This window comes from Mustela nigripes, chromosome 10 (assembly GCF_022355385.1).
Source record: "Mustela nigripes isolate SB6536 chromosome 10, MUSNIG.SB6536, whole genome shotgun sequence".
NCBI lineage: Eukaryota > Metazoa > Chordata > Mammalia > Carnivora > Mustelidae > Mustela > Mustela nigripes.
In genome coordinates this window covers 19,063,039-19,086,627 of record NC_081566.1, presented here as the reverse complement: position 1 = coordinate 19,086,627, position 23,589 = coordinate 19,063,039, and the positions used below count along the sequence as shown (strand labels likewise).

The following is a 23,589-nucleotide window of genomic DNA, read 5'->3' as shown; positions in this document are numbered from 1 at the left end:
AACTTATTAGATCAAGCTGTCCGCATCTCAGTTACTCCACAGTGGTACTGAGCCCTTCAGAGAGTTTTCTATGGTTGTGTACTGATGGCCTCTTGCCATATTCATTCATACGGTACGCATCCACTCCCTGTTTGTGGAGTGAGTGAGTTAAAAAAAGGATACCTGTCTCCCATTCTTTCCATTCTGTAAGAGCTGCTGGGTTTCTTCTTCCCAGTTTCCCAGACTGCTTTGCACATGCTTGAACTCATCCATATGCCGAGTCACCAGGCTTGAGAGAGCACCAGTTTTTTGTTCGAACTTCTTCACTTCTAGCTGTAAGTCCAGAGAAATGCAGGAGTCAGACTTGCTGCCCAGCAGTTGCCACACCAGCTTTCTTAGGAGCTGGTGTCACTGTTTGAAAACAGCAATCCCAACATAAAACCTAACAGAAATGAAAGAAAGTGCCTATCGATAGTCAGACGGCAGTTTCCCCAAGCGTCTCTCTCTCTTTTAAAATTTTACATGTTGGCTTATACATGCGTGGAAACATTTTTGTGGGAATCACTGTGAGTGCTTTTTGTGTGGTTAGAAAGCTGCATCTTCTTAATCTAGTAAGTTTCTGATAGTTAAAGAAATGAACCTCAGAAACAATGTAAAACTTCTGAGAAGAACGGAAGTCTTCCGAACGGCTGTATATAGAAATGTACTGTAGTTCGGACCTAACTGTAAATACCAAGCTTTAGCTTGAATAATTTCCCACAAGTTTCAGTAGTCCCCAAAACTAAGGAGGAGATATAAAATTGTTATCCACTAATAGGTTCAGGATGTGGGCTAAGGCTTTTTCGGAGGCAAAGAATGGAGTTTCAGAACAAGGAAATTGTTAACAAGAAGAATATTCTTCCTAATCTAACATAAAAGGGTCCCGTGGAGGAAAAGCTAAAGGACTGAACCATAGTATGGAACCCTCCCCGCCCCCCCGCCCAGAGAAGCAGGTATGTGGCCCTTCTTCTGTCCATCCAGTGCATCACTACATGCCCTTACCTGAAAAGACTGATCACTGACTCCTGGCAGCTGAGACACGGCATTGAGAAGGCGAAGACTGTGCTGGTAAGACCTATCTGCTTCAACGTCAGTTTGAGTGGCCTCCCCTGACAGTCGCTGGGCCAGGGACTTGGCCTTCTCCAACCTGCAGGGCAGGCAAAAAGAGAACTTGGAGGAACGACTGTTTTTTAAAAATTATTATTATTATTAAAAGCATTCATCCTGTTGGGTAAAAAGTATGTCACTGCAGTTATCAGAAGAACCGAAATGAGGTTTTGTGCCAGATATGCGTCCCTCTCCACAAGCTAAACATAAGCCTTAAAGTATATTTAGGTTGGGTCTGAAGGATTCAGATAATCCTTGATCATATATTCTTCCCACATGCTTCCTTTTGTCAGATGGATTTACTCACATCCTCCAACCACCACTTCTCCAAGCACTGCAATCTCTCGGTCAAAACCCAAGTTTTACTCAGTCTTTCCTTCTTCCAGACATAAAGACATGTCCCTTCCCCGAGATTAACACTCTCGTTCTCTCGTCCCTTAGGACTGATTTCTTTAAAGGAAGCACGGTGCCCCTCAGACGTGGCCTGTGCTCTGCAGGCAGATGAGGACTAGCTTGGCACATGCGAGAACCCGTCAAACATACTTTCCCATGAGCCCTTGCACCGCGGAGCCGTCCAGGCTGCCTCTGCCTCCTTCCCGCAGGGCGTTGTGGGCCAGCGACAGCGCCTGTTTGAGGTCATCCTGGGTTTCCCTGACCAGCCGCTCCATGTCACTGGCTGACCCAACATGGCTGAAAGGATTCAAAACAAAGAATTTGAGTTTTCTTAGCAAAGGTCTTCCTTTAGGTCTTTGATCAGAAGGAAGAGAGAGTACGGGGAACTGGATTGCCAAGAAAGGCCAAACAGAATTGACCCAGACTGGACGGAATTAGAGGAGCTGTCAGGAAGCAGGAGGTGTTCTGGAGATGGAGCTCTTGTCTTAGATCCTAGCTCGTGAACTTTCGGTCTATAGGGTATCCCGGGGGAGCGGGACGTGGGGCGGGGAGACGGGTGTGAGCAGTCTCAGGGGGACGAAGTATTGCATTTATAAGGTCTTTTGTGCCAGGAGAAACCCCTAGGTCTTATTTCGTCCAGGACCCAGCCTCCCCTTCACTTTTGCTGCAACCCTACATTGGGTCCACCACCAGGGGGAACAGAGCCTGTCCATGAAGGTCACCCAAATGCTTACGAAGTGATAAAAACAAAAAACAACACAGCAACCAAAAACAAACTCAGGAGGCAGTTTATTCCACGAAACACAAATCCGCCTCCTTCACTGACTGAATTCCATGTGGGATTAGCAGAGCCCGTCACCCTGCTGGGAGCCAACCTCTTCTCCATGGTGGGATTTACAGTCAGGCAAGGACTAGGGAGCTGCCAGTTACCACTGGGGCTCTGCAGAGCCGGTTTTGGGGAGGAGGTTCCTTCTCTGCCGCCTTGGCCCCCACAGGCTAGCAAACAACGGGTTGCTACTTGTTCCCAGGCTCCATGTGGGAGCCTGGGAGTCCCTCAAAGCTGCAGAACGTTCTTTTCCAGAGGCTGATTCATTTCACAGGGCCCAAAAAATCCCATCTGACACACAGCAGAGCCATACTGTGAGTCATAGAAAAATCCGAGTTAAAAAACACCCCACCCCAGACACTTGCCAAGTGACCATGCCCAGTGGCCACTCACATACTCACATAGGCTAAAAGCCAAGAGGTTAAAAAAAAAAAAAAAAAAAAAAAAAAGGCTTCAAAGCAAGGAAATGGCTGCAAAGGTCCTGGAGGTAATGATATGCTGCTTAGGTCCTGAATACCCTACGGTCTTGTTCAAGTCTGGCCTTGCAGAGATAGTCTGAAGCAGGGGTCCACTTACCTATCTGCCAGTCTTGTGGCCTCCTGGGCCAGGCTTTTAAAACCATTTGGCCCCACGTAGCGCTCTGGGGGAGGAATGTTCTGCGGAAAGAGGAGACTTGGTTAAAGCTTTGCACTCAGGGAGTAGGTATCTCAGGTCAGGATCTCAGGGCTGTGAGACTGAGCCTATGGGGGGGCTCCCCGGTCTGCGGGGGTCTGCCTGAGATTCTTTCCCTGTCTCCCTCAGCCCTTCCTCTTGCTAGCTCTCTCCCTCTCAAATAAATAAATAAATCTTTAAAAAAAAAAAGAATAAGGTAAAAATCCAACTTTAAAAAGCTTCTGTAAATAGACATATTCATTTAAAAATACATACACACTAGTAGTATTTTCATATGTATTTAAAGAATTCATATGTATTCTATTCATATGTATTCTATTCTAACAAAATGGACTAAGTTTGGATGATGTTTATTTCCTAATAACGGGATCCCAGGGAATTTTTATTTATTTTCCAAGTTCTCTACAACAAACATTTTTGTAATAAGGGACATTCTTTCAATCCTTCATTTCATCAGCATAATATCTGACTGTCTTCCAGTTTCCTTTATCTGTCTTCTATACACCCACTCACATTACTGTCGCCATCGGCTTCTTTACTGAAAAAGAGACGAGCGCTCACTCAGATCTCGCCCTGCTACCACGCTACGAATGACATCATTAAGAACAATCAGCCTGGCAGCAATTTTTTCCCCTTTTCAGAATCCTGTCTTCACTGGATTCCTTCCTCTTCCCACCATCCCTCCCGCTTCATTTGTGCATGTGTTGGTCTGTTCCTTCGCTCATGCAGCAAACACGTGTCACAGCCACATACCATGCTGGGAGCCGAGAACACACACATGAGTAGAACCAAATCCTGCCCGCTCGGAGCTCAGAAGCGAGGAGATACGCAGCAGGAAGGGGGAGGAAAGGCGGCCAACGTGAGGTTATGGTTCGCAAGAAACGCGCTGGGAAGAACAGAAATGCAGTAAAATGGGAAACTGCAGAAAACCCAAGAACACGAAGAACAGGTACGAGAGAGACGGAGCAGACGTTTCAAGGAAGAGAAGTCCAGTCTCTACCGGAGAGACCGAGAAAGGTCAGCGACCGCAGGCGGGTCTCCCGATGCGGCCGCGCTCCTCAGTACCCGGAACCCGGGGGCACCTACGGTGTTTCTCAGGGAGGCCTCGCTCTCCTGCAGGCTCCGGTGCGTCTGCGTGAGCAGGCTGCGCGTATCCTGAACTCGGTTCTCATACTGACTGCCCAGGGCCCGGATTCTTTCCACGGCCGTCTTGAGGTCGTTGAGGCGGTTCCGGTAGCTGCTCCCTTGGCTCCTTGCCTTGGCCAGCTGGAGACCGAGAGATTTACTAGCCCCTGGTACCAAGAAGGAAAAGGAGGATGAGCCCTTTCCGAGCCAGCGCGGGGAATCGATAGGCGGGAGGGTTGGACGAGTGACTTCGACTGGCTAATGGCAAAAGGGTGACAGCCCAGTCAGTGAATGCAGGCGGCCACACTCTTATCGCCATCACACGGGTCCCAGGAGAGTCAGAGACGGTCCTTTGATCTCTGCAAGTGCTGGACAAAGACACCCCCTGAACTGATACCCAACAGAAGATTATAAATTCCTTTCATCACCTTCTGTGATCTGGGCTTCTCTCAGAAGGTCCCGCAAGGCCTGCTCAGCCTGTCGCATCCTGCCTTCCAGCTCTGGGCTGGGCACCCCTCCGCCGCCACCCTGAGCCCTGGAGACCAGGGCCTCCAGGCTCTGGAGCTGCTGCAGAAACTGGTCCATCTGAAACCACATAGGAAAGAGGATCAGAACAGAGGGTGATCACAGTCTGATAGCAGGAACTCAGGAGAGAAGAGCTTAAAACCCAGAGATGCTTGGCACATGACAATCGTTAAAGGCATGAGAGCCTAGATCCGCCGAGTTTGAATCCTGGCCCCACTACTCATTAGCCATCAGCATGACCTTACGCAAGTCACTTTCATTACCCATGAGATGGGGATAATCATAATATCTCATAGTTATTACTTGGACAAAGTGAGCTAGTATTGGGATAGTACTTGGAACAGTGTCCGGAACGAAGAAAATACGACAGAGGGCAGGCTAAAGAGATAAATGATAAAAACCAAACAAGTTGAGTTTTTTCTACCTTTGGGGTTCTGTTTGGGCCTTTTCTTCCTCCACCCTCCACCCCAGCAAACTAATAAAGAATAATTAACAACAACATCAGTTTCATTCTTCTCTGGAATGTGAATGAGAAACTTCTGGAGGCTAGTCTTGTTTGAGCAGCCTTGACACCTTCTGGATTCCTCATATCATCTCCGTATTTGTTTTTCTTCATTTGTTTTAGAAATCTCTTGGAAAAAGTCCAGCTAGGAAGTGGCATGTTGTAAGTGGAAAGGGTACTGAGTTGAGCAGTCTCCACAAACATTTGCAATTTTTCCTTCACGGGGCCAGGTGGAACCAGAGAATTCTGGGTGGGACTCTTGGTTCCACGTGGCCACGTGATGGAAAAATTGCAAATGTTTGTAGCGGCTTTGCTCAGGGAGTGACATCAAAATACTGTCTCGCAAATTGACTAAATCCTCAAGAGAACCAAATGAGACAGTATCTGCAAAAGGGATCTTGAAGATGGTGCATATAAGACCCAAAACCTGTAGCATTATTATGACTGCACGGAAATTTTTTTTAATATGGCAATTTTAAAAGAAAGAAATAGTAACCTCCACCCTGATCCCTGGGAGACTCGGAGGGTCCCAGATTTGTGACGGACGCAGCTAGTAGACACCTAACGATTTTACTCATGGGGCTGAGGGTTGGGTAGAAGGCACACCTGAGTCTTCACTTGATTATAGCAAGCGGGACAGCTGGTTAGTGCCGCGTGTTCACAGTTGAGGCCGCCAAATCCGGGCTTGCAAACACAGCTGCCATCATTTCTACACTCCCCAGGCTCGGAGCCCGCTGGATTGCAGTTGCAAGCTAGAGACAAAAGACGGACAAACAGAAAGCATTCCTATCAAGCTAGTTCTAGAAACTGGAGATGTAGCAAAGATAAAGGGAAGAAGTTCAAATCCCCAATGGCGAAGAATCTTTCTTTGCCCTTGTCAGTTCACACTGTGCTAGGTACATCTCTTGCCTGTGTCTCCGAGCGCATTTCTAATACAGACAGATCTTAGGAATCATCTAGAAGTTTGTTTGCTGTGGCTGTGGATAAAGGGCTCTTCCGACAGTCCACGCTTTCTGGTAGCACTTATTTTTTTTTTTTCCTCCCATTAAATTGTGAGCCTGTTGGATATTCTGTAGGCACTCTATAGCTTTGCTCCAAAGGGAAACAACATATCCTCTGGGCCTCTTACATGCCGGATGTCATCTCCCCTTATTTTACAGATGAGGACTATGAGCTCAGAGAGGTGGAGCAATCTATCCGAGTCACACAGCAAGTCAATGGCAAGCCAGAATGAGACCTTGGAAAGAGGCATTGCTCTTTTCCTCTTGCTCTGCTACCTTTGACGTAGGAAACACAGGAAAAAGAGCAGTGCCTTTATGCATTAATATTGATTGCATACCTGCCATGTGCCACACTGTTCTAGGAGCTGAGGATGTACAGTGGACAGTGACCCTCTGGGCTGCTCTACGGCGCTCATAAAACACTTGGCACACGGTGATATGATCACATGTCGAAGTATACGGTCATTATTGCTTACACACTTGTGTGTCTTCCTTATTAGCATACAGTCTCTCTGGGGGCTGGAACTAACTTACAGCCTCAGTCTGTAGCCCCACGTGGGGTCCCTGGTAGGAGCTTGCCAACAGATAGTGAAGTGAAGGAATGTATGGTCTAAAGCCAGTGAGATCTCCATTACCAGCACCTTAGAGCTAGTGTTCTTGACAGTGTACTTCCCAGATGCTATTTTATATTTGCAACCACTTTGAGTTACATATTATTCATCCCTATGAAAAAAGCTCGGAGAGATGAAGCGGCATAACCAGTGCAATATGACGGGTGTGGTAAAAAGCTAGACAGGAACTCAGTACTGCTCCTAGCATGTGGGCTCTTCCAGTCACGGGGCACTTTCTAGCACATCAGAGCTAACCCACAGGTTGGGATTGGGGCGGGGGGATTCATGCTGCAGGGTGGAAGCCTCAGGTTGCACGGAAGTCCTGAGGCATTTCCAGGGCTGGGGATTCTGGGGTGAGTGGGAGATGCTGGCTCCCTGCGGACCTCCTGGGGAACCAGGAGCCCTCCTGTCTGGGTGCCCAGAGGCCCCCTCGGGCTCTGTTATAATAAACAAGCTGTGGAGGTCTGGGCACCAGAGCTGGTCTGGGACCTTTGTGGCGGGGGGATGATTTTGTGGGGCAGGCCAGCGCCCTAGAACTGAATGTGAACTTGCCTAGAGCTAAACCTGCCTCCGGGATGTAACGTGGACAGAGGCTTGATAGAAGGGTCGAGCAGGAGGACCGATGTGCACATTCGTGCTTTGATCTGAAGCAGCCGGAGGAACGCGCCCGGAGAGCTGTGGCTCTGAAGCCAAGTCTCGTTAGTTGGACTCGGAACTGGTACCTTCGTTGCCCTCAGTTACACTGACTTCCTGAGAGGGTCTCTTAAATGGCGCCCACCCCTCCAGCGCCCCCCGCTTTTGTTCAGACTCAGTCTCGCACCGTTCACGGCTGTCCTCTAACAGGCTCAGCAGTGTCCCTGCCTGCCAGCCCCCGACGGAGGCGGACGGCCGGGCTCCGTTTCATCTCCTCCTGTGCTCAGGATGTAAACTTGACCTTCTCCACTCCCCCCCAGCCCCCCAGCTTTAACCCGCCCAACATCCTCCAGCTCTGTCTTCCGGAATCCTGCTGAAGGGGTCTTAAAGCCTTTGACAGGTGAATGTCCAGACCGTTCGTGGGCCCACTGGTCGGAGAAACCAAAGCGGCTTCCTCTCACCCATAGCTGGCCTCGCTGACTGGTGTGTTCTTCCCTGTGTGCACACTAGCAAGCTCACATGTACGTGCACGCACACCCCCCCCACCTGTCCGACCGGTCTGGAGAAGCACTCCTACCTCGACACTTGTCCTCTGGGTTGGCAGCCAACGGGTCCCCGAAGTAGCCTGCTTTGCACCGGTCACAGTGGACACCCGCTGTGTTGTGGATGCACTTGAGACACCTGCCGGTCAGGCGGTCGCAGTTCCCGGAGGCCCCGGGGTCCACATTGTTGTTGCACTGACAGGGCTGACAAGGCCTCACCGGGCCACGCTCCCCAAAGGGGTCCCCAAAGTAGCCGTCGGCACAGAGCTCACAGCGGGCGCCTGGAAGGAACAAATGCCCAAGCCTGAGTGGTCACCCACGGGCAGCAAGAGCCGGCATGGGGACACGGGTCACCCACTGGTCACCCGGGGCTCCAGAACAACAGCCTCAGGGGCAGGTGCTCAGGGCAAGGGCTAGGCTCTTTTCACTGCATGGTGGCCCCAGATGTTAGAACACAGCATCCCTACTCGGAGGCTTCCTATCGGTTAACTAGACAGTCGGGGAAAAGTCAGATTTATAGCAGCAGTACCACTGAGGCTAGTGTTAAAGAATTAACTTCTTTCAGACTGACCAGCAGCGAGATGTGACATTGACTCTTTTAATTTTTTATTTTTTTAAAGTAATCTCCACACCCAGTGTGGGGCTCAAACCCACAACCCCAAGCCCCAGAGTCGCATGTCCTACGGACACCCAGCCAGGCGCCCCAAGAGAGAGGTGTGACATTTAAAATGTCACTACGTTTCCCTTCTATACCTTGGATCATTTTCTAAAACTTAGTTAAACCACATATTTTGGGGCGCCTGGGTAGCTCAGTCAGTGAATCGTCTGCCTTCGGCTTAGGTCATGATCCCAGGGTCCTGGGATCCAGTCCCGCAGCAGGCTCTCTGCTCGGCAGGAGACTGTTTTCCCTCTCGTCCCTACTCAAGGTCTCTCTCACTATCTCTGCTTATCCCTCAAATAAATAAAATCTTTTTAAAAATAAGATAAAATAAAATAAACCATGTATCTTATCTGAAAACTTTTTTTTTTAATATTTATTTATTTGACAGAGATCACAAGCAGGCAGGGAGGCAGGCAGAGAGAGAGGAGGAAGCAGGCTCCCCGCTGAGCAGAGAGCCAGATGTGGGACTCGATCCCAGGACCCTGGGATCATGACCTGAGCCAAAGGCAGAGGCTTTAACCCACTGAGCCACCCAGGCACCCCTTAGCTGAAAACTTCATCTCCTAATTACAGCGTTAACCATTTGTACATCCCCTACGAGCCACACCCTGTCTTTCCTCAATGCACCTCTCCAGCGCATCCCCGTCTTTCGAATGAGCCCATCTACAGTGACCCGGAGTCATCAGAATTCCCTAGAGACTGTGTGGACTAGCAGCCATTCCTGAGAATTCATGGCACAGAGGCAGTAGGCCGGGGGCCTTACCGGTGACGCCCTGGGGACAGTTATTGCACACCACCTCCTCTGTCTCGGGCATGACAGAGCAGCTGAACCCATTGTGGCACGGACACGGCTTGCAGCTGCGGGGGTCGTGTGGATCGTTGTAGAAACCAATGGGGCAGTCGGCGCACTCGATGTCAAGGTTTTCATCCCCCGAGTAACAGTCTCCTGGGAGGCAGAGGAAGCAGGGAGGGCAGAGAAGAGAGGACGGTAGAATGATCCACTTCCTGTACCAGGGGTGATGCGTGGAGGCAGAGCTCCCGTAACCAGAACCTTCCTTTCCAAAGCTTTCCCCAAAGTGTCAGAGCACTGGCATTCACCTTTGCCCTAGTACCAACTCTAAACCTGCCACGACCCTGACCCTCACGTGGCTCTCCCACACTCAGCAGACCTAGCTTCCTTTCCAACCCATCACCTAACACTGCTCCCCTGGTCCCCATGGCCTGACACCATTTGTCCACATTCATTCAGTCCCTGAGGTTGCCTTTGATCTCTCCAGACAATTCCTGAAACTCGACACCGACACCCGCAGCACTGAACCATGACAGCCGTTTCCTGTAACCCGGTACCTTTCCCACAACCTTGCGGCATTTTCCATAATGAAAAGGATTGAGTGTAATAAAGCACCATGTCCGTCTTCTCTGACTCCAGCCCTACCTCCCTAATCCTTCCCCATCTCCGAAATGAGTTCAGGCGGCGTCTTTCTTACACGGCTCTGTCCCTTCCGTGGATGATGCCCGTCACCTGACCACCCCCAGCCACCTGAGCCAGGTGTCATTTCACGCACCTGTGTCTGGATCGCAGGCTCCTCCCCCCTGGCAGTTACATGGAATACAGGCACCGAAAGGTCCCAGTCTGGCCGAATCTCTTTTGTAGCCGGAAGCACAGTCCTGGCAGAACTGGCCCTTGTAGCCAACGGGACATACGCATTGCTCGACCCAGGGCGCCGGGGCTCCAGAGACGGGGCGGGCTGAGATCAGGGTCACATTGTCGAGGTACCCGGTGCCTGCCACATGGAGATCAGATTAGAAGGAGCAAGTGGGGAGGTAGACAGATCTAAACGCAGGCCTCTTTGGCTTTTATTTTCTTAACTCGCTAAGGAAGGCAGGTGGCATTCGCTCACTATGTCCTCACGACGGACACACCGGCTGCGGTGTCGGGAAAGTCAGGGTTGAAATTCTGGCTGCATTCTCGCTAGCTGTGTGAACGGGCAAGTCACATAACTTTCTACCATGGTGTTTCCTCAAGTGTGGAAGAGAAGTAACAGGGGCACGGACCCCCTGTGCTGGTTGTGAAATGAAAATAAGACCATGCATACATGCTACTGTGCCTGGCTCAAAGGAAAGATTCAATAAAAATCATTAATAAGCACCTTTTCTACATCCTGCTTGATTTGCTTCGTTAGTGATGTGGAAATTAGGCACGCCAGTGAGCGATGCTTCCTGTTCACGTAGGTGCTAAAAAGCTCATGGAACTCACATGTACAGAATTCCATTGGGATCAGAGTGTCCCCCCTCCCCCATGTGAAGTTCAACAAAAGGAGTTAACAGAGTTCAGGTGATGTCTGAATACGGTAACAATGAGTACAGTCCCCAAGGTGCAGCAACTCAAGGACTACAGGGCTGAGTCGAAGATGCCATTTTCTAGCTAAAGGCACAAGCCCATTTGTTGTAGATTATCTTCTTCAAATAATCAGCGTCATTTAAATTTGGAGGCTCTTAGCAAGACTCTTAGCTCTTTGTTGGTGTTAGCCCCTTTTTAGAGGAAAAGCAACTTCTAGAAAATAAGAATTTAGAAACTTCTAGGCTTTCTAGAAACTTCTAGAAAATAAGAGAAATAAGAATTTAGACCTAATCGGAGACCCTCCATCAAAACCATCAAGCAGTTTACCTACTTGTTTGGAGACTGTCACTGCCTCGGGAAGCAGACACACACTCAAACCCAAGAGAGGAACTCACTTCCCTCTGTCACTTACTATATCCGTCACTTACTATACTCTCCGTAAGTGGCTCGGATCCGCAGGGCCGTGAGGTTGCGCAGCAACCTCCGGTACTCGAAGTAACTCAGCTGGGGGCTCCAGTTACTGCTTGGACGTTCATTTAATCTGCAGGATTTAAAGCCCAAAGCTTAACAATACAGCTCTTATCAAGTCTTATAATTTGTATACATGATATAAATTGTGCCCAAGAAGGTGGGAAACGCTAAGCCCCTTCGTGGCCCTGCCTGACGGGGTGAAGGACGGGTCATCGCACTGTCATAGCCTGGAGCTTGGAGTCTGCTCACTGCGCGGGGAGCACGAGCCCCACAGGAAGTGACAGAGGGAGTCCCAGTGCGAGAAGCCCAGCCCCAGGGGTCATGGCATCCAGTGCTGGTCCAGGTTCACAGAAACCACCTTCTATTCCTGGCCACACAAAACTCACTCCCAGGAACATGGCCGAGTTCAAGGAGTTCTGACCCTCAAGAGAGCTACCATTAATTTTTGGTTTTGTTGTTTACGTGATTTGTTAAACTGAGCACAATTTCACTTACTCTTTTCAAAAGTCCATTTTCACGTTCTACATTGGACATGTCCAATACTTCCGAATTCAGCATTTATAACTTCTCACCGCATCGTATCACCATCCCTGTGCTAGTCTTTCAAAAGTTGTTTTGTTTTTTTACTGGAGTACTTCCAGAAACAACCTAACTTCCTTTCTCTAGTTCACTGACCTCACTTCTGTCTTCCCCTCTCCCACTCCACACTTTGCTCAGGCTTCACTACTGAGAATTTCCCAAAGTACAAAATGTCCTCAGGCATGATTATTTCCCCTGCTTTGCTAACCTTCCCCTCCGCCCATTTCCATCCTTAGGAAACTCTTCCCACTTGTCATGTTTTCTTGGGAAGCTTCCCTTGATCACTGCAATGTGGGTCACTTGTGCCTCCTCTGTGTGTTCAAAATACCTGTGCCCACCTTGTGTATCTTGTCATTTACAAGCCACACCATAATATTCTTTATTTTTTCTCCCTGCCCCGTTTCTATACACGTTACTGCATCTGGTAGATGAAAGGTGCTCGGAAAAGCTTATGAAAAGAACAAATGATTGAATGCATGAACAAAGGAAGTGGACTTGAGTCACCTGACCCACTTGTAGTCGCTCTTTTTACCTGAACGTGTAAGTCTTGGTGAGCCCACAAGGCAGCGTCTTGCCCGGGGGCATCAAGGGAGCTGAGACCCGTAGACCAGCACCTTCCAGGATGACATCATGGGCGGATGGGTGTCTGCCTCCCCTGTCCACACGGTAGTCAAAAGACAGGGTTTGCCCATAGCTCACCTGTTGATTCCCGAGAAATTTGGCTGTGAAAGAGAATTCGAAAAGATTGAGATCAGTGTGAAACTGGAGAAGAAAATGAGCTAGCAAGTTTGCATTAATATTGGTGATTTCTGCTGGAGTTCCATGTCATCAGCCTGGCCCACAACCACTGTTCCAGAAGAACCCGTTCATGGAGGCAGCCATATTGCTGTTGGCTACAAAGGAGAGTTAGCGACTGACATGCTAGAAGGGCCACGTTGAAAGACAATTCCCTCTACGCGATGACTCACAGCATGGCCCCGACAACAGACTGGCGTGTAAAGGTCCAGGTATGTTGGGAATAGTATCATTTGCTTTCTAATAGTATCATAATGCTTTCTAGTTCACAGACATCATGACATTTGATGTTAACAATCCTTGGAGGTATTATCACCCCAGTCGTCAGCAGAGAGAACTGAAATTTGGAAAGGTTAAGAGGACAACTTACCTGGACATCACATATGAGCTAACGAAATGAACTACTAATACATTTGTTTTTGATGTACAAGTGGTTAAAACAGAGAATGCCTTATTTTCGCTTCTCCATCTGCTTCTCAGTAGATCCACAGAAGTGACCTCTGTCTTTATTTCTTGTCTTGATGGGAAACCTAGAAACTTCCCCTTTGATGAAAGTAGGAACCTCAAACAGGGTCCGTCTGCGAGGATACACGGTCCTGTTCTATTGTATCATGAATCGGTCAATAGGGCTGAAGCTCTGTCTTCCAGAGACACTGCTTTTCTGACCGCCAGGTAAGGTGTTTTCACATTTGCTAACTTCATTTTTCTCTCCTGACTTCTTCTATAAGAAAAACACCATACATACCAGGGGCGACAAAATACACAGGGTCTGATCGTCGTGCTGAGCTGAACACATCCTGGTGACGCTGGGACCACTGGAGCTTTGCAGGAGACCCATTTCTTTGGACAGCCTTCCAGCCATCAACATCTGGAACACAAAGAAAACCCCTCTGCATGCAGACAAAGCTCATCATCTATTGAGCTAAATAAGGCAAGACTTAATTGCCAAAAATTCCTAGACGTGAACAGCTAGTGGGGTTTTCTTACTAGTTCCACAATGATGTGCAGCCCTCAAAATGTTCTATGCCCCTTCTCTGCTTGGGTCTCAACTTCAGCGGCTCCCACCCCATAGTGGTTCTGACTTCTAGGAGTCTGATTCTCGTAATAAGAGAGCATGATTTCATCTGCCTGTAGCTCATACTTTTATTTTATTTACAGAAACAGGGTCTGGCCTTTGTGAGTGGAGAGGGTCCAGTTCAAAGAGAAACTAGAAGTTGAAATCATGTCACTCCCCTAGACTTTAAAAATCTAGGATTTTGTAGCTTGGTTACTAATCTCACATACATTAACTCACTTAATGAATGTGGAAAGAGTATTTTTTTAAAAAGATTCATTTATTTATTTTAGGGAGAGAGAGAGGGCACATGTGAGTGGGAGGAGGAGCAGAGAGTGAGAGTCTTTCAAGCAGAGATGTGGGGTCAATCCCACGACCCGTGAGATCACGACCTGAGCTGAAACCAAGAACCGGACGCTCAACCGACTGAACCAGCCAGGCTCCCCGGAAAGCAGGATTATTAATGAATGAGAATTTCAGGAAGACTCACATAACCCCCACCCAACCAAATGAAAGAGTCTTTTGTGGTTTTAAAATACATGGAGATGTGAAGTGCAAGGAGATGAAAATCTGGTCTCTTTTTAGTTATTCTTTTAAGTTAATCATATACCGGTAGGAGTCAGGTGTGCCCCTGACTTTTTCAAGATATTAGGCTCCCCTTCTTGCCCAGACAAAATAACGCCCATTAAAAGCTAGAAGAGAGTTGCTAAAGATCATGCCAAGCCAAGCTGTGGTGAGGAGGAAGCTGTCTGTAAGCATAAAGCACGATACAATGTTAAAAACAAACTTCTAGAAACAGAACACTTTACCTTGATAGAAAGTAGAGGTGATTGTATGGACACTGTAGTCTCCCGAGCTGCGGCAGTTGGCTGAATGCCCGTAGCAAAAACACTGGGTACAGCCCTCAGGGTTTCCCCCATCCAGGTGATAGTAACCCGGTAGACACCTGCAGAGGCATTTTCGAGATCAGGATGATGTTAGAAGTCATTTCTTGTTTCGTAGAGAGAACATGATGACTGATCTTTCCTACTATCTCTCCTACCTGGCCCTATCATTCCCAGAACTGGGAAATACTAGCTCACACATACCAGCCCTGCTCGGAGACACGCTGGACAGTCACAGCCCCACTGAGAGAGCACGGACGTTCACTTTCTGTCCCTGTGCTAGAGCGTGGTCACGAAGGACTCGGTGGCCTGGGCCCTTAGTGATTTCCCCATCCTTGGCGAGGAACTGAAAGTCCCATGAGCAGGACAAAAAGAGTTGGGGCAGGGGGAGGCAGAGGTGGTCCTGTCTTCGAGCAAGTGTTTAATGGGGGCAAGCGAGTGGGGGAGCAGAGCCAGGAGAGGGAAAGCAAGTGTCCCAGCCCCAGCCCCTGCTCAGCTGTACTGACCCGCACACCACCACCAGCTGCTGCCCACCGTCCCCGCCCCTTAGAGCCCTGCTCTACTCTGAGGGGAGAGGGACAGGCAGCCACATGACAAGGATGGATGGTTGGAGGCTCCCTACAAAAGCAAAATGTAGGCTGGTGCCCACCGGCCAGTGACATCTCTGAGGACCACAGCTACCAGGCAGGTCTCAGATGCTGGGGTCACAGAGAAGGAGGAGAAGCTGGGGAGGACTTGTTTCTCTCCGTTCAAGTTAACTACATCCTTCTTCATGAAATAATAATAGTTTCACTGATCATTTATTTAGGGCAGATGCTGTGCCGGGCACTTGATGTGTGTTCTCCAATCTAATCCTTGGTACAACCCCAGGAGATAGGAATTGTTATTTCCAAATTTCTTTTTTTTTTCTTTTTAAATTAATTTATTTTAGAGAATGAGAGAGAGAGTGAGCAGGGGGAAGGGGAGAGGGAGAGAGAGAATCCAGCACAGAGCCCGAGGAGGGGTTCGATTTCAGGACCCCAAGATCATGACCTGAGCCAAAAATCAAGAATTTGATGCTCAACCACCTGAGCCAAATTTCCCATTTTCTTAGATGAGGACACCAGGCCAGAGAGAGGTTAAGAAATTTGTTTGAGGTCATAGAGCTGGTACGTGACTGAGACAAGATTTTCAAACCAGGTACATCTGCCTCTAAGTCATGTGGTCTAATCCACTGTCCCCCATGACAGGAGCCTGCTTATCGGGCAAAATCACAGAAAAGCAGGTTCACGGTAAACAGTAAATGCTTTGGAGAAACGTTGTATATAAATAAACATTGGTTTGGTTTGGTTTTTCTCTCTAGAGCAAGGGCTTAAAAAAAATCATGATGGTTTCTTTGGAAGAAACCTGCAGATTAAAAGGGATTAAAAAGCAAAGAAAGGGGGAGGAGGGAGGGGGGCACAGCAGGGGCGGGGAGGGGAGGGAGAAAGAGCGTAGGGGAGGAACTGAGGGAAACCGGGCACAACTCAAGCACAGTGCTGAGGGATGTAACCAGGCACTAAATTATGAAGAAAAATAAGGGTGTGATGACACAGACGCCAGAATGATGGTCATTTCTCGAAAAGGAGGGAGGCTGTTGTCACTGGGATGGTACATTCCTAGTGAAGGTCTCTTTCTTAGAAGGGGCAGTGCTGACATTAGTTTTATGTGGTTTTCTGTTTCTGTGTGACATCGTGAAATTAAAAACCTTTCCAGAAAGTGATTCCTCTTTTAACACGTAAGCTGTGTTTCCCCTCCTCCACCTCGGCAGCCAAGAACCCCCAGAAACACACGCTGGGAATGGATCTGGTGTTTTCTCTGCCCAGGCGTAAGTGGTTGTCAGGCTGCCCACGGACTGCTTTCTGACTTTCAAGGAAACGAGGGGAACACCTTTACCTCTGGGGCCAGCAATCGCAGAGGCGGGAAGAGCTTGAAGTCTGAGCCATGTGTCCTTAAGGAAGGTCCGCAAGCAGCGCTAGAGGCCGGATGGCTGTTTACGGGGCCACCTGCCCCCACATGGCTCGGGGCCACATGGCATCTTCTCCCGACTCGTGTGTGCGCGTGCAACCACCGTCCCATCCCTGGGCGGTTCCTCTGCCGCACAGGATGGTTATTTATGGCCACATTCCCTCTTACTAGCATTTTCCCAACATGCTTAATTAGACCAGGACTTTTCTGGGGCCAAGCTGAGTCATGTGACCTCATTATCGCATGCCACCCCGTATGGGAGCACCTGGGATTCGGAGTCCGCTGGCCAGGAGACTCCCTGGGGCCCTGCACCTCTTGTAAACAAAGGAAGGGGGCCCCCAGCAAAAGCATGGGGTCCAGGGAAACTTGGGGGCTCAGCTGTCTTTTTTAAAGAGCTAAGTTTTTGAGGACAGAGGACAGGACAGAGGTGGTGTACATTTGTTAAGTGTCCCTTTTCCACAACTGCACTCAGAGAGTGACTTCTCATGCTGGCCGCTGTGTCTGCAGGGCCACAGTTCCCACAGACCTGTCACAGCGCTCTCCGGTGACAGCTGGCTTGCAGACACAGCGGCCCTCGTCGCAGGGCCCCGAGGTGCCAGCTGGGTCACAGTCACACTTGGAGTCTCTGCAAAAGAAAGAAAAAAAAATTAGGGATGTGTCTCCAAACACTTTTCAGCTATCCACATAAAGATCAAGAGCTCGTACACCAACGTCACCGGCCTGAGCAAAGCCTTCGTCTTCAATGAGGCCCCTCTCCGCTAGCCTTGTCCACGCTCACCTCTCACGGGCCCTTTAAGGACTGGTTTGTCCAGGCTTGTGCTCCTCTGAGGGTGACAGCCGGTCCACAAACCATCTGCTACCCTCCCCTAAGGAGAAGAGGGTCTTGCGCCAGGATGTGAACCAAATCTATCACTAAACAATTCAGTTTGGTTTGGTTTAATTTGGTTGACTGTCTGGTTCAATGGCCTGTTTTTTGTTTTTTGTTTTTTGTTTTTAAATTTATCATTGCTTCTCTGTTGTTTAATTCAGTGATGACTGCTTTCCTTGTGATGGATTCCATCTACTTGCTATTTTCATTTAATGCTTTCTTTTGGTAACACTTCTATCAAGACACAATTCAGGGACGCCTGGATGGCTCAGTTGAAGCGTCTGCTTTCAGCTCAGGTCACAATCCCCGGGTCCTGGGACTGAGCCCTGCCTCTGGCTCCCCTCTCAGCAGGGATGCTGCTTCTCCCTTTGCCCCTCCCCACAGCTCGTGCTCGCTCATTCCCACAAATAGATAAATCAAATCTTTAAAAAAAGATTTAAAAAATTTTAAAGGACACAATTCACATACCAAACAATTCCTCCATTTAAAATGTACAATTTGCTGGTTTTTAGCAGATTCTCAGAGTAGCAGAATTTAGTAGAGTTTAAAATATTCTCAATCATCCCAATCAATTGTAGAACATTTTCATCACTCCAAAAAGAAACCCTGTGCCCGCAGCAATCACCTTCCCTTCCCCCAACCCCCGTCCTCGACAACCACTAATCTACTTGCCGTGTCTATATAGAGCTGCTTGTTCTGAACATTTTCTGTAAAGGGAGTCATAACAATCTGTGGCCTTTCGGGTTTGACTTCTTTCACTTAGTATGTTTCGAAGGTTCATCCAATGTTATAGTTCATCCAAGTATCATTAATTCACCTCCTTAGGGCTGAATAAAATTCTATCCCATGGATACGTGAGATTTTGCTCATCCATTCAACATCTGACAGACATCTGGGTTATTTCCACTTTTTAGGTATTATGCGTAATGCCGCTACGAGCATTTGTGTACATATTTCTATCAGAGATGTATGTTTTCATATTTCTTGAGTATATTCCTAGGAGTGGGATTGCTGAGTTTAGCTGGCTTTTTTTGGGGGGGGGGGTTGCTTTTTTTTTTTGGTTGCAGGACTTTCTCAATGAAGGAATCCACCAGTATTTCCATGATCTAGTCTGGGCACAAGCCCTTGGTGTTCCGGCTTATGACTAGTATCACTCACATGATCACATGGATCTCATCTATCTCATGGGTCTAAAACCAAATCTGTGCTCTCCCTCCTGTTTGCTCTTCCTCTGACTGCCCTTTGACCCCATCCAAATCCTGCCCAGACCCGAATGGGCTCCCTTCTCCCCCTCACATTTCACATCCAGTCAGAGCCCCATCCTGTCAGGCTCCCTGAAGGATCCCTTTCCCGGCCCTCTTCTCGCACTTGGGAGGCTCTCCTCCTGTCCTAGCCCCTCCACACGGCTGGTCTGGACCCTTTGACAAACATTAGGCACCATCTACTGGCTGCTAAGCACCAAGGACATTAAGAAATAAGATCCTGATCTCTAGGAGTCTCCAGGCAGGGCAGAAACATGAACAATGAGGGCAGCAAAGCCTAAGGCCAGCTGGGACTGAGCAGGGGGCCTGCCTGTGTGCCTCTCCCCACTGGGCACTGGGGATGCCGAGTATGAACAAGGCCAAGCCAACAAGGGGCTTCCACTCTGGTGGGAGAGACCGACAAACAAATACACATAGAAAACAAGAGATGGGAAGTAACATCAGTCAGAACCCGGAGGGATGGGGACTGGCCAGGGAAGGGCCCCGTGAGGAGTGGCTGAGGTGGGGATGGCGTCTGTGAGGCTCTCTGTGGCCCTGTAGGAAGCACGAGTGCTCGAAGCCAGGGCAGAGGTCCCTTGGCTTGGCTCCTTTGAGGAAGGGAAGGGGGGCTGGTGGGGCCAAGGGCAGGGGGTCGGGGAAAGGGAAGCGCAGCGGAAGCCCACTGCGGAGGGAACAGAGGGCAGAGGAACTTGCAGGCTCTGCTGGTCTGCAAAAGAAGTCTCCGCCTCATTCTGAGAGGACAGGGAGCTGCTGGAGGGCTGCGGCAGAGAGGGGACATGGTCTGACTCCGTTTTAGAGGCATTTTCAAAGGCAGACGCGGTCGAAGGAAGGGTCTCTGAGGAGAGTCTGAAAGGGGGCAGGGAAACCTGGAAGAAGACAGTCTGTGCGGAGGCCTAAGGGAGAGAGAACTTGGGACAGTGGCAGCCAGGCCGGCCCACAAGGTGGGCAAGGGGCTGGCAAAGGGGGCAACGGGAAGTGATCCTCTGAGGGCACCTCGTAGCTAACAGCTTTCCTGCCCAGCTCCCTTTCTCCTAAGCCAACCCAGTCCCTGCCAGTTCTGCACCCCTGAGACTGCTTATGTGATTTATAATGTATGTCCCGTCTTCTTCCAGGAACGATTTTTTTTTTTTTTTTTTTTTTTTTTTTGAGAGAGCGAGCACGTGCGTGAGTCCGGGGAGGGCAGAGGGAGAGGGAGAGAGACTCGGGCAGACTCACACTCAGCTCCAGCCCAGCACGGGGCTTGATCTCAGGACCCTGAGATCACGACCTGAGCCGAAATCAAGAGCCAGATGCTTAACTGACTGGGACCCCCAGGCACCCCTCTTCCAGGAAAGAACACGAGGAGGGGAGGAGAATGCTTCAAACTAAAGGGGAATACAACTGTGCAGAGAAGTTTTTTTAGTCCAACATCATTTGGGTCGAAGTGGGTCCCAGGTGAGAAACTGGAGGGCACTTTACTTCCATCCTTGTTTGTCTAAAGGTGGGCAATCACTGGGGTGAAGAACATGGGTTTCAGAGCCCAGACATGGGGCCTGAATATGAAGTCCCCGCTCCCCAGTAGTATCGGGTAAACTTAACCCCCTGGGGTGTACAGTTCTGACTTCCCCTATGAGTGTGACATTAACCCCAACCGCTGAGGCTTATGTCAAGTCCTCCAGCAGCGCTTGGCACACAGCTGGTGCTCAGTGATGTAAGTGACCACAGATGATAATGTCATTGTCACCCCTCACGGCACAAGCTGCGGCGGCGGAGGTGCTTACAGTGGCCTCTGGTCTCGGGTGCAGCCGGCGTCGGTGAGCGAGTGGAAGCCGGGCAGACAGCGGTCACACCTGTCTCCTGTCACACCGGGTTTGCAGCTGCACCGGCCAGAACTGTCGCAGCGAGCGCTCAGAGAACCTGTAACCCGCAGGGTAGGGAGAAGAAAAGAAGAAAAGGAAATCCTTAGTTTATAGGGCGTTCGGAAGCTGCTGAAACCCCATGGGAGCTCAGTGGCCTCTAGCGAGCTGTCCCATCTCTGAGTGCATCCAGCCCGGGGCCGGTGCTCACCGCCGAGCAGGGCTTCTGCACGCCGAGAAGCGGAAAGAGCTCCTGGAAGCATGTCTACTTCTCTACCTGCTCCGATGCAAGCATTAAGTAGCATGTCCACCACTGCTGTTTAAAAGAAGTTTGTGGGGTCCCTGAGACCTCAAGGAGAGGGACAGCGTGTGCACGAGCACATCAGCCTCCTCGAAGAGAGTATGACACAGCGACCAACGTCTTCCCTTATTTCTGGCAGCCAAAAGCCATCTTTTAAGAGCCAGTGTGATTTATTTTTATTTTATTTTATTTTATTTTTACTATGGGAAGGCCTCCTAACTGGAAATATCTCTCCCTACCTGGAGTGACAGACAGTCTCGACCTTGGGGCATCGCCCCTTCCCCGCGCATCTCACCCGGTGTACTGCACAGAGCGCTAGTCCAGTGGTTGATTCTGCAGAGCCGCGCTCTTACTGGTGAGCGGGCCCCCTCGGATCGCGAGTTGATGAGAGACCAGAAATGCTCAGGGCAGCAAATGCGCCCCTCCGGAGCCCGGCCTCCGCTGTCTGGCTCCCTCCCTTCCCCTGACCCGCTTCAAGTCTGTCCTCTCTCCCCGGACCCTGCCTCCCCCTCTCGTCCCTGCCTCCATCCTCCCCTCCCCTCCCTCCTCCCACGCTGCTTGAACACTGGAACTCAGGACACATGGCTCAGCTGTCTCTCTCTCTGGTGGCTCCCCACTACAAGCAGAAGAAAACGCACTCTGTATCGTGGTGCACAGGACTCGACCTCTCCTACCACGTGGCCTGCTCTCCTGCCCTCTGTCCCAGCTCCCAGCTCCCCCAGCCTGTCTGTAGCATGTGTCAGGCCACTTCTCTCCTTCGGTCAACTGCACTTGCTGCTTCCCCGGCCTGGAAGGCTCTTTCCCCAGAACTTCCCCCTCATTGGCCCAACCTCAGCTGTCAGGTCCTGATTTAATATGACTTCTCTACGGAAATCTCCTCGAACTCCCAAATCTCAAATAGCTGTCCCACTGCTCTTGCAGTCCTGTTGACTCACGATGACCTCAGCTTGCGGTCCCTGCTCTGGCCCCAAGGCCCCAGTGTGGAACCCAACACAAAGAGGATGCCCAGAAATCTGTTGCAGGAATGCACATATGCCAAGAAAGAGGTCAGGGTTGTTGGGAAAGAGTCGGGGGAGGCAGGGGAGCAAAAGATGAGCAGGAAGGTGGTGAGAGGGGTGCCTCACCTGCGTCACAGTCGCCCTGTGCTGGCAGAATTATCAAATAATCCACGTATGGAACCAACTGTGACAAGCAGGCCTCCCAGCATCGATAAAGCCAAGAGAACGCTAGCCAGTTGCTCCTTTCTTTCTGATCAATTATTCTGTGAATTTTTGACTCACTAGTAGATACGATTCCAATCAATAAAGATACTGGCTCTGTGCCGATATAAAGGCTTTTTTGCCACATGTGGAACCTGAACTATATTAGCTACGTTCACAGAGCCGGTGACAGATGCCATGTCAGCTTTGCAAGGCTTGAAGGGGCCCTCAGTGATAATGGTATACACTCCATTTTTTGAGCATCGATCACGCGTGAGACGCGGAGTTCGGCACTCTGGATACGTGTGAGGAAATGCTAGCTCCTGGTGAGGTAAGAGCTGACGGAAGAATGGCAGATCCATCTGTGGGTAGCAGGGAAAGATCAGAGGCTCAGGAACCGCAGACCCACAATTCGGAAAGGCATCTTGAGGGCGATCTGCGGGTTGCTTCCAGGAAGGGAACAGCATTCCTTGGGAAAGGCATCCCGCTGTGACAGGATGACCTGGACTGGAGGCGTCTGGGTGACAAGGGCAGGAGGGAATCGCCGAGACAGCCACGTGGAGGCAGAATGACCAGCCTTCCCCTCCTAGGAGCTAGACGACGAGGAGGTAGGGATCACATGAGGACACCAATGTCCCAACGTGCACCACGAGACAAAAGGGAGGCTCTTTACCACAGAGAAGGGGAAAGAAGGAGCAAGATCTCAGGTTAAAGCATCAAGGGAAGATCATGAGTTTCGTTCTGGACATTGTGAACTTGAGTTTCCGGTGGCGTATTAAGGTGGAAATGTTTCATCTGGAGCTCAAGAAAGAGGCTGGGGGTGAGATCTAGGAGTCTTCAGCCAAGTAGAAGGGAGAGCAGGCGTAAGACCACCCTGGGAGGGGGCAGACAGAGCGAGGACAAGGAGGAGCCTCCGACACAGATGGAACCCCACGGATCAAGGGGCTTTTCATAATCAAAGCAGAAAGAAGTCTCAGGACCCTGGAAGCCAAGGGAGCAGAGTCCTGAGACTCGAAGGAGGATGAGGATGGGAGTTGCAGGACTTAAGGCAAGGGAGTATTTGATGAGATGAGCTCGTGAACAGAGGCCTCCTGGGGCTGGTGTGCGTGGACCGCCATGCTCCTGCCCTGTAGGCAGGAGCCAACAGAGCCAAGAAGGAAACGTTCTGAATTACGCTCTGATAAGTAACATTCAACAGAAGACTTCTCTCTTTCAATCAATTCACTCGTTGTTGGTTTTTTTCAACACAAATGGGTTCTATCTGGGACCCAGAAATCCATTTTCCCCCCGTTCCCATTAATGGAAATTACACTTTCAACTGAAGAAAATTCTCCCTACAGTTTTTCAGAAAGGAATCCTTCTTAGAAAATGGAAAAGATTGCACTTTGCCTTGGGTTT

The 23,589-nt window shown here is 49.8% G+C and overlaps 1 protein-coding gene across 1 annotated transcript in view; it reads right to left on the bottom strand.

Annotated features, from left to right (window-relative positions):
* The window catches only part of LAMC2 (laminin subunit gamma 2), a 56,302-nt gene that overhangs the window by 8,345 nt on the left and 24,368 nt on the right, over positions 1-23,589 (bottom strand). The window contains exons 4-19 of the mRNA XM_059412741.1: positions 20,617-20,752; positions 17,253-17,351; positions 14,666-14,802; positions 13,548-13,670; positions 12,540-12,729; positions 11,386-11,498; positions 10,182-10,400; positions 9,380-9,562; positions 7,991-8,236; positions 5,775-5,920; positions 4,570-4,726; positions 4,103-4,308; positions 2,921-3,000; positions 1,669-1,815; positions 1,021-1,165; positions 163-312 (exon numbers count right to left, since the gene is read on the bottom strand). Coding sequence (XP_059268724.1) covers positions 163-312; positions 1,021-1,165; positions 1,669-1,815; positions 2,921-3,000; positions 4,103-4,308; positions 4,570-4,726; positions 5,775-5,920; positions 7,991-8,236; positions 9,380-9,562; positions 10,182-10,400; positions 11,386-11,498; positions 12,540-12,729; positions 13,548-13,670; positions 14,666-14,802; positions 17,253-17,351; positions 20,617-20,752 — 2,477 coding nt within the window. The remainder of the gene's footprint in view (positions 1-162; positions 313-1,020; positions 1,166-1,668; positions 1,816-2,920; positions 3,001-4,102; positions 4,309-4,569; positions 4,727-5,774; positions 5,921-7,990; positions 8,237-9,379; positions 9,563-10,181; positions 10,401-11,385; positions 11,499-12,539; positions 12,730-13,547; positions 13,671-14,665; positions 14,803-17,252; positions 17,352-20,616; positions 20,753-23,589) is intronic.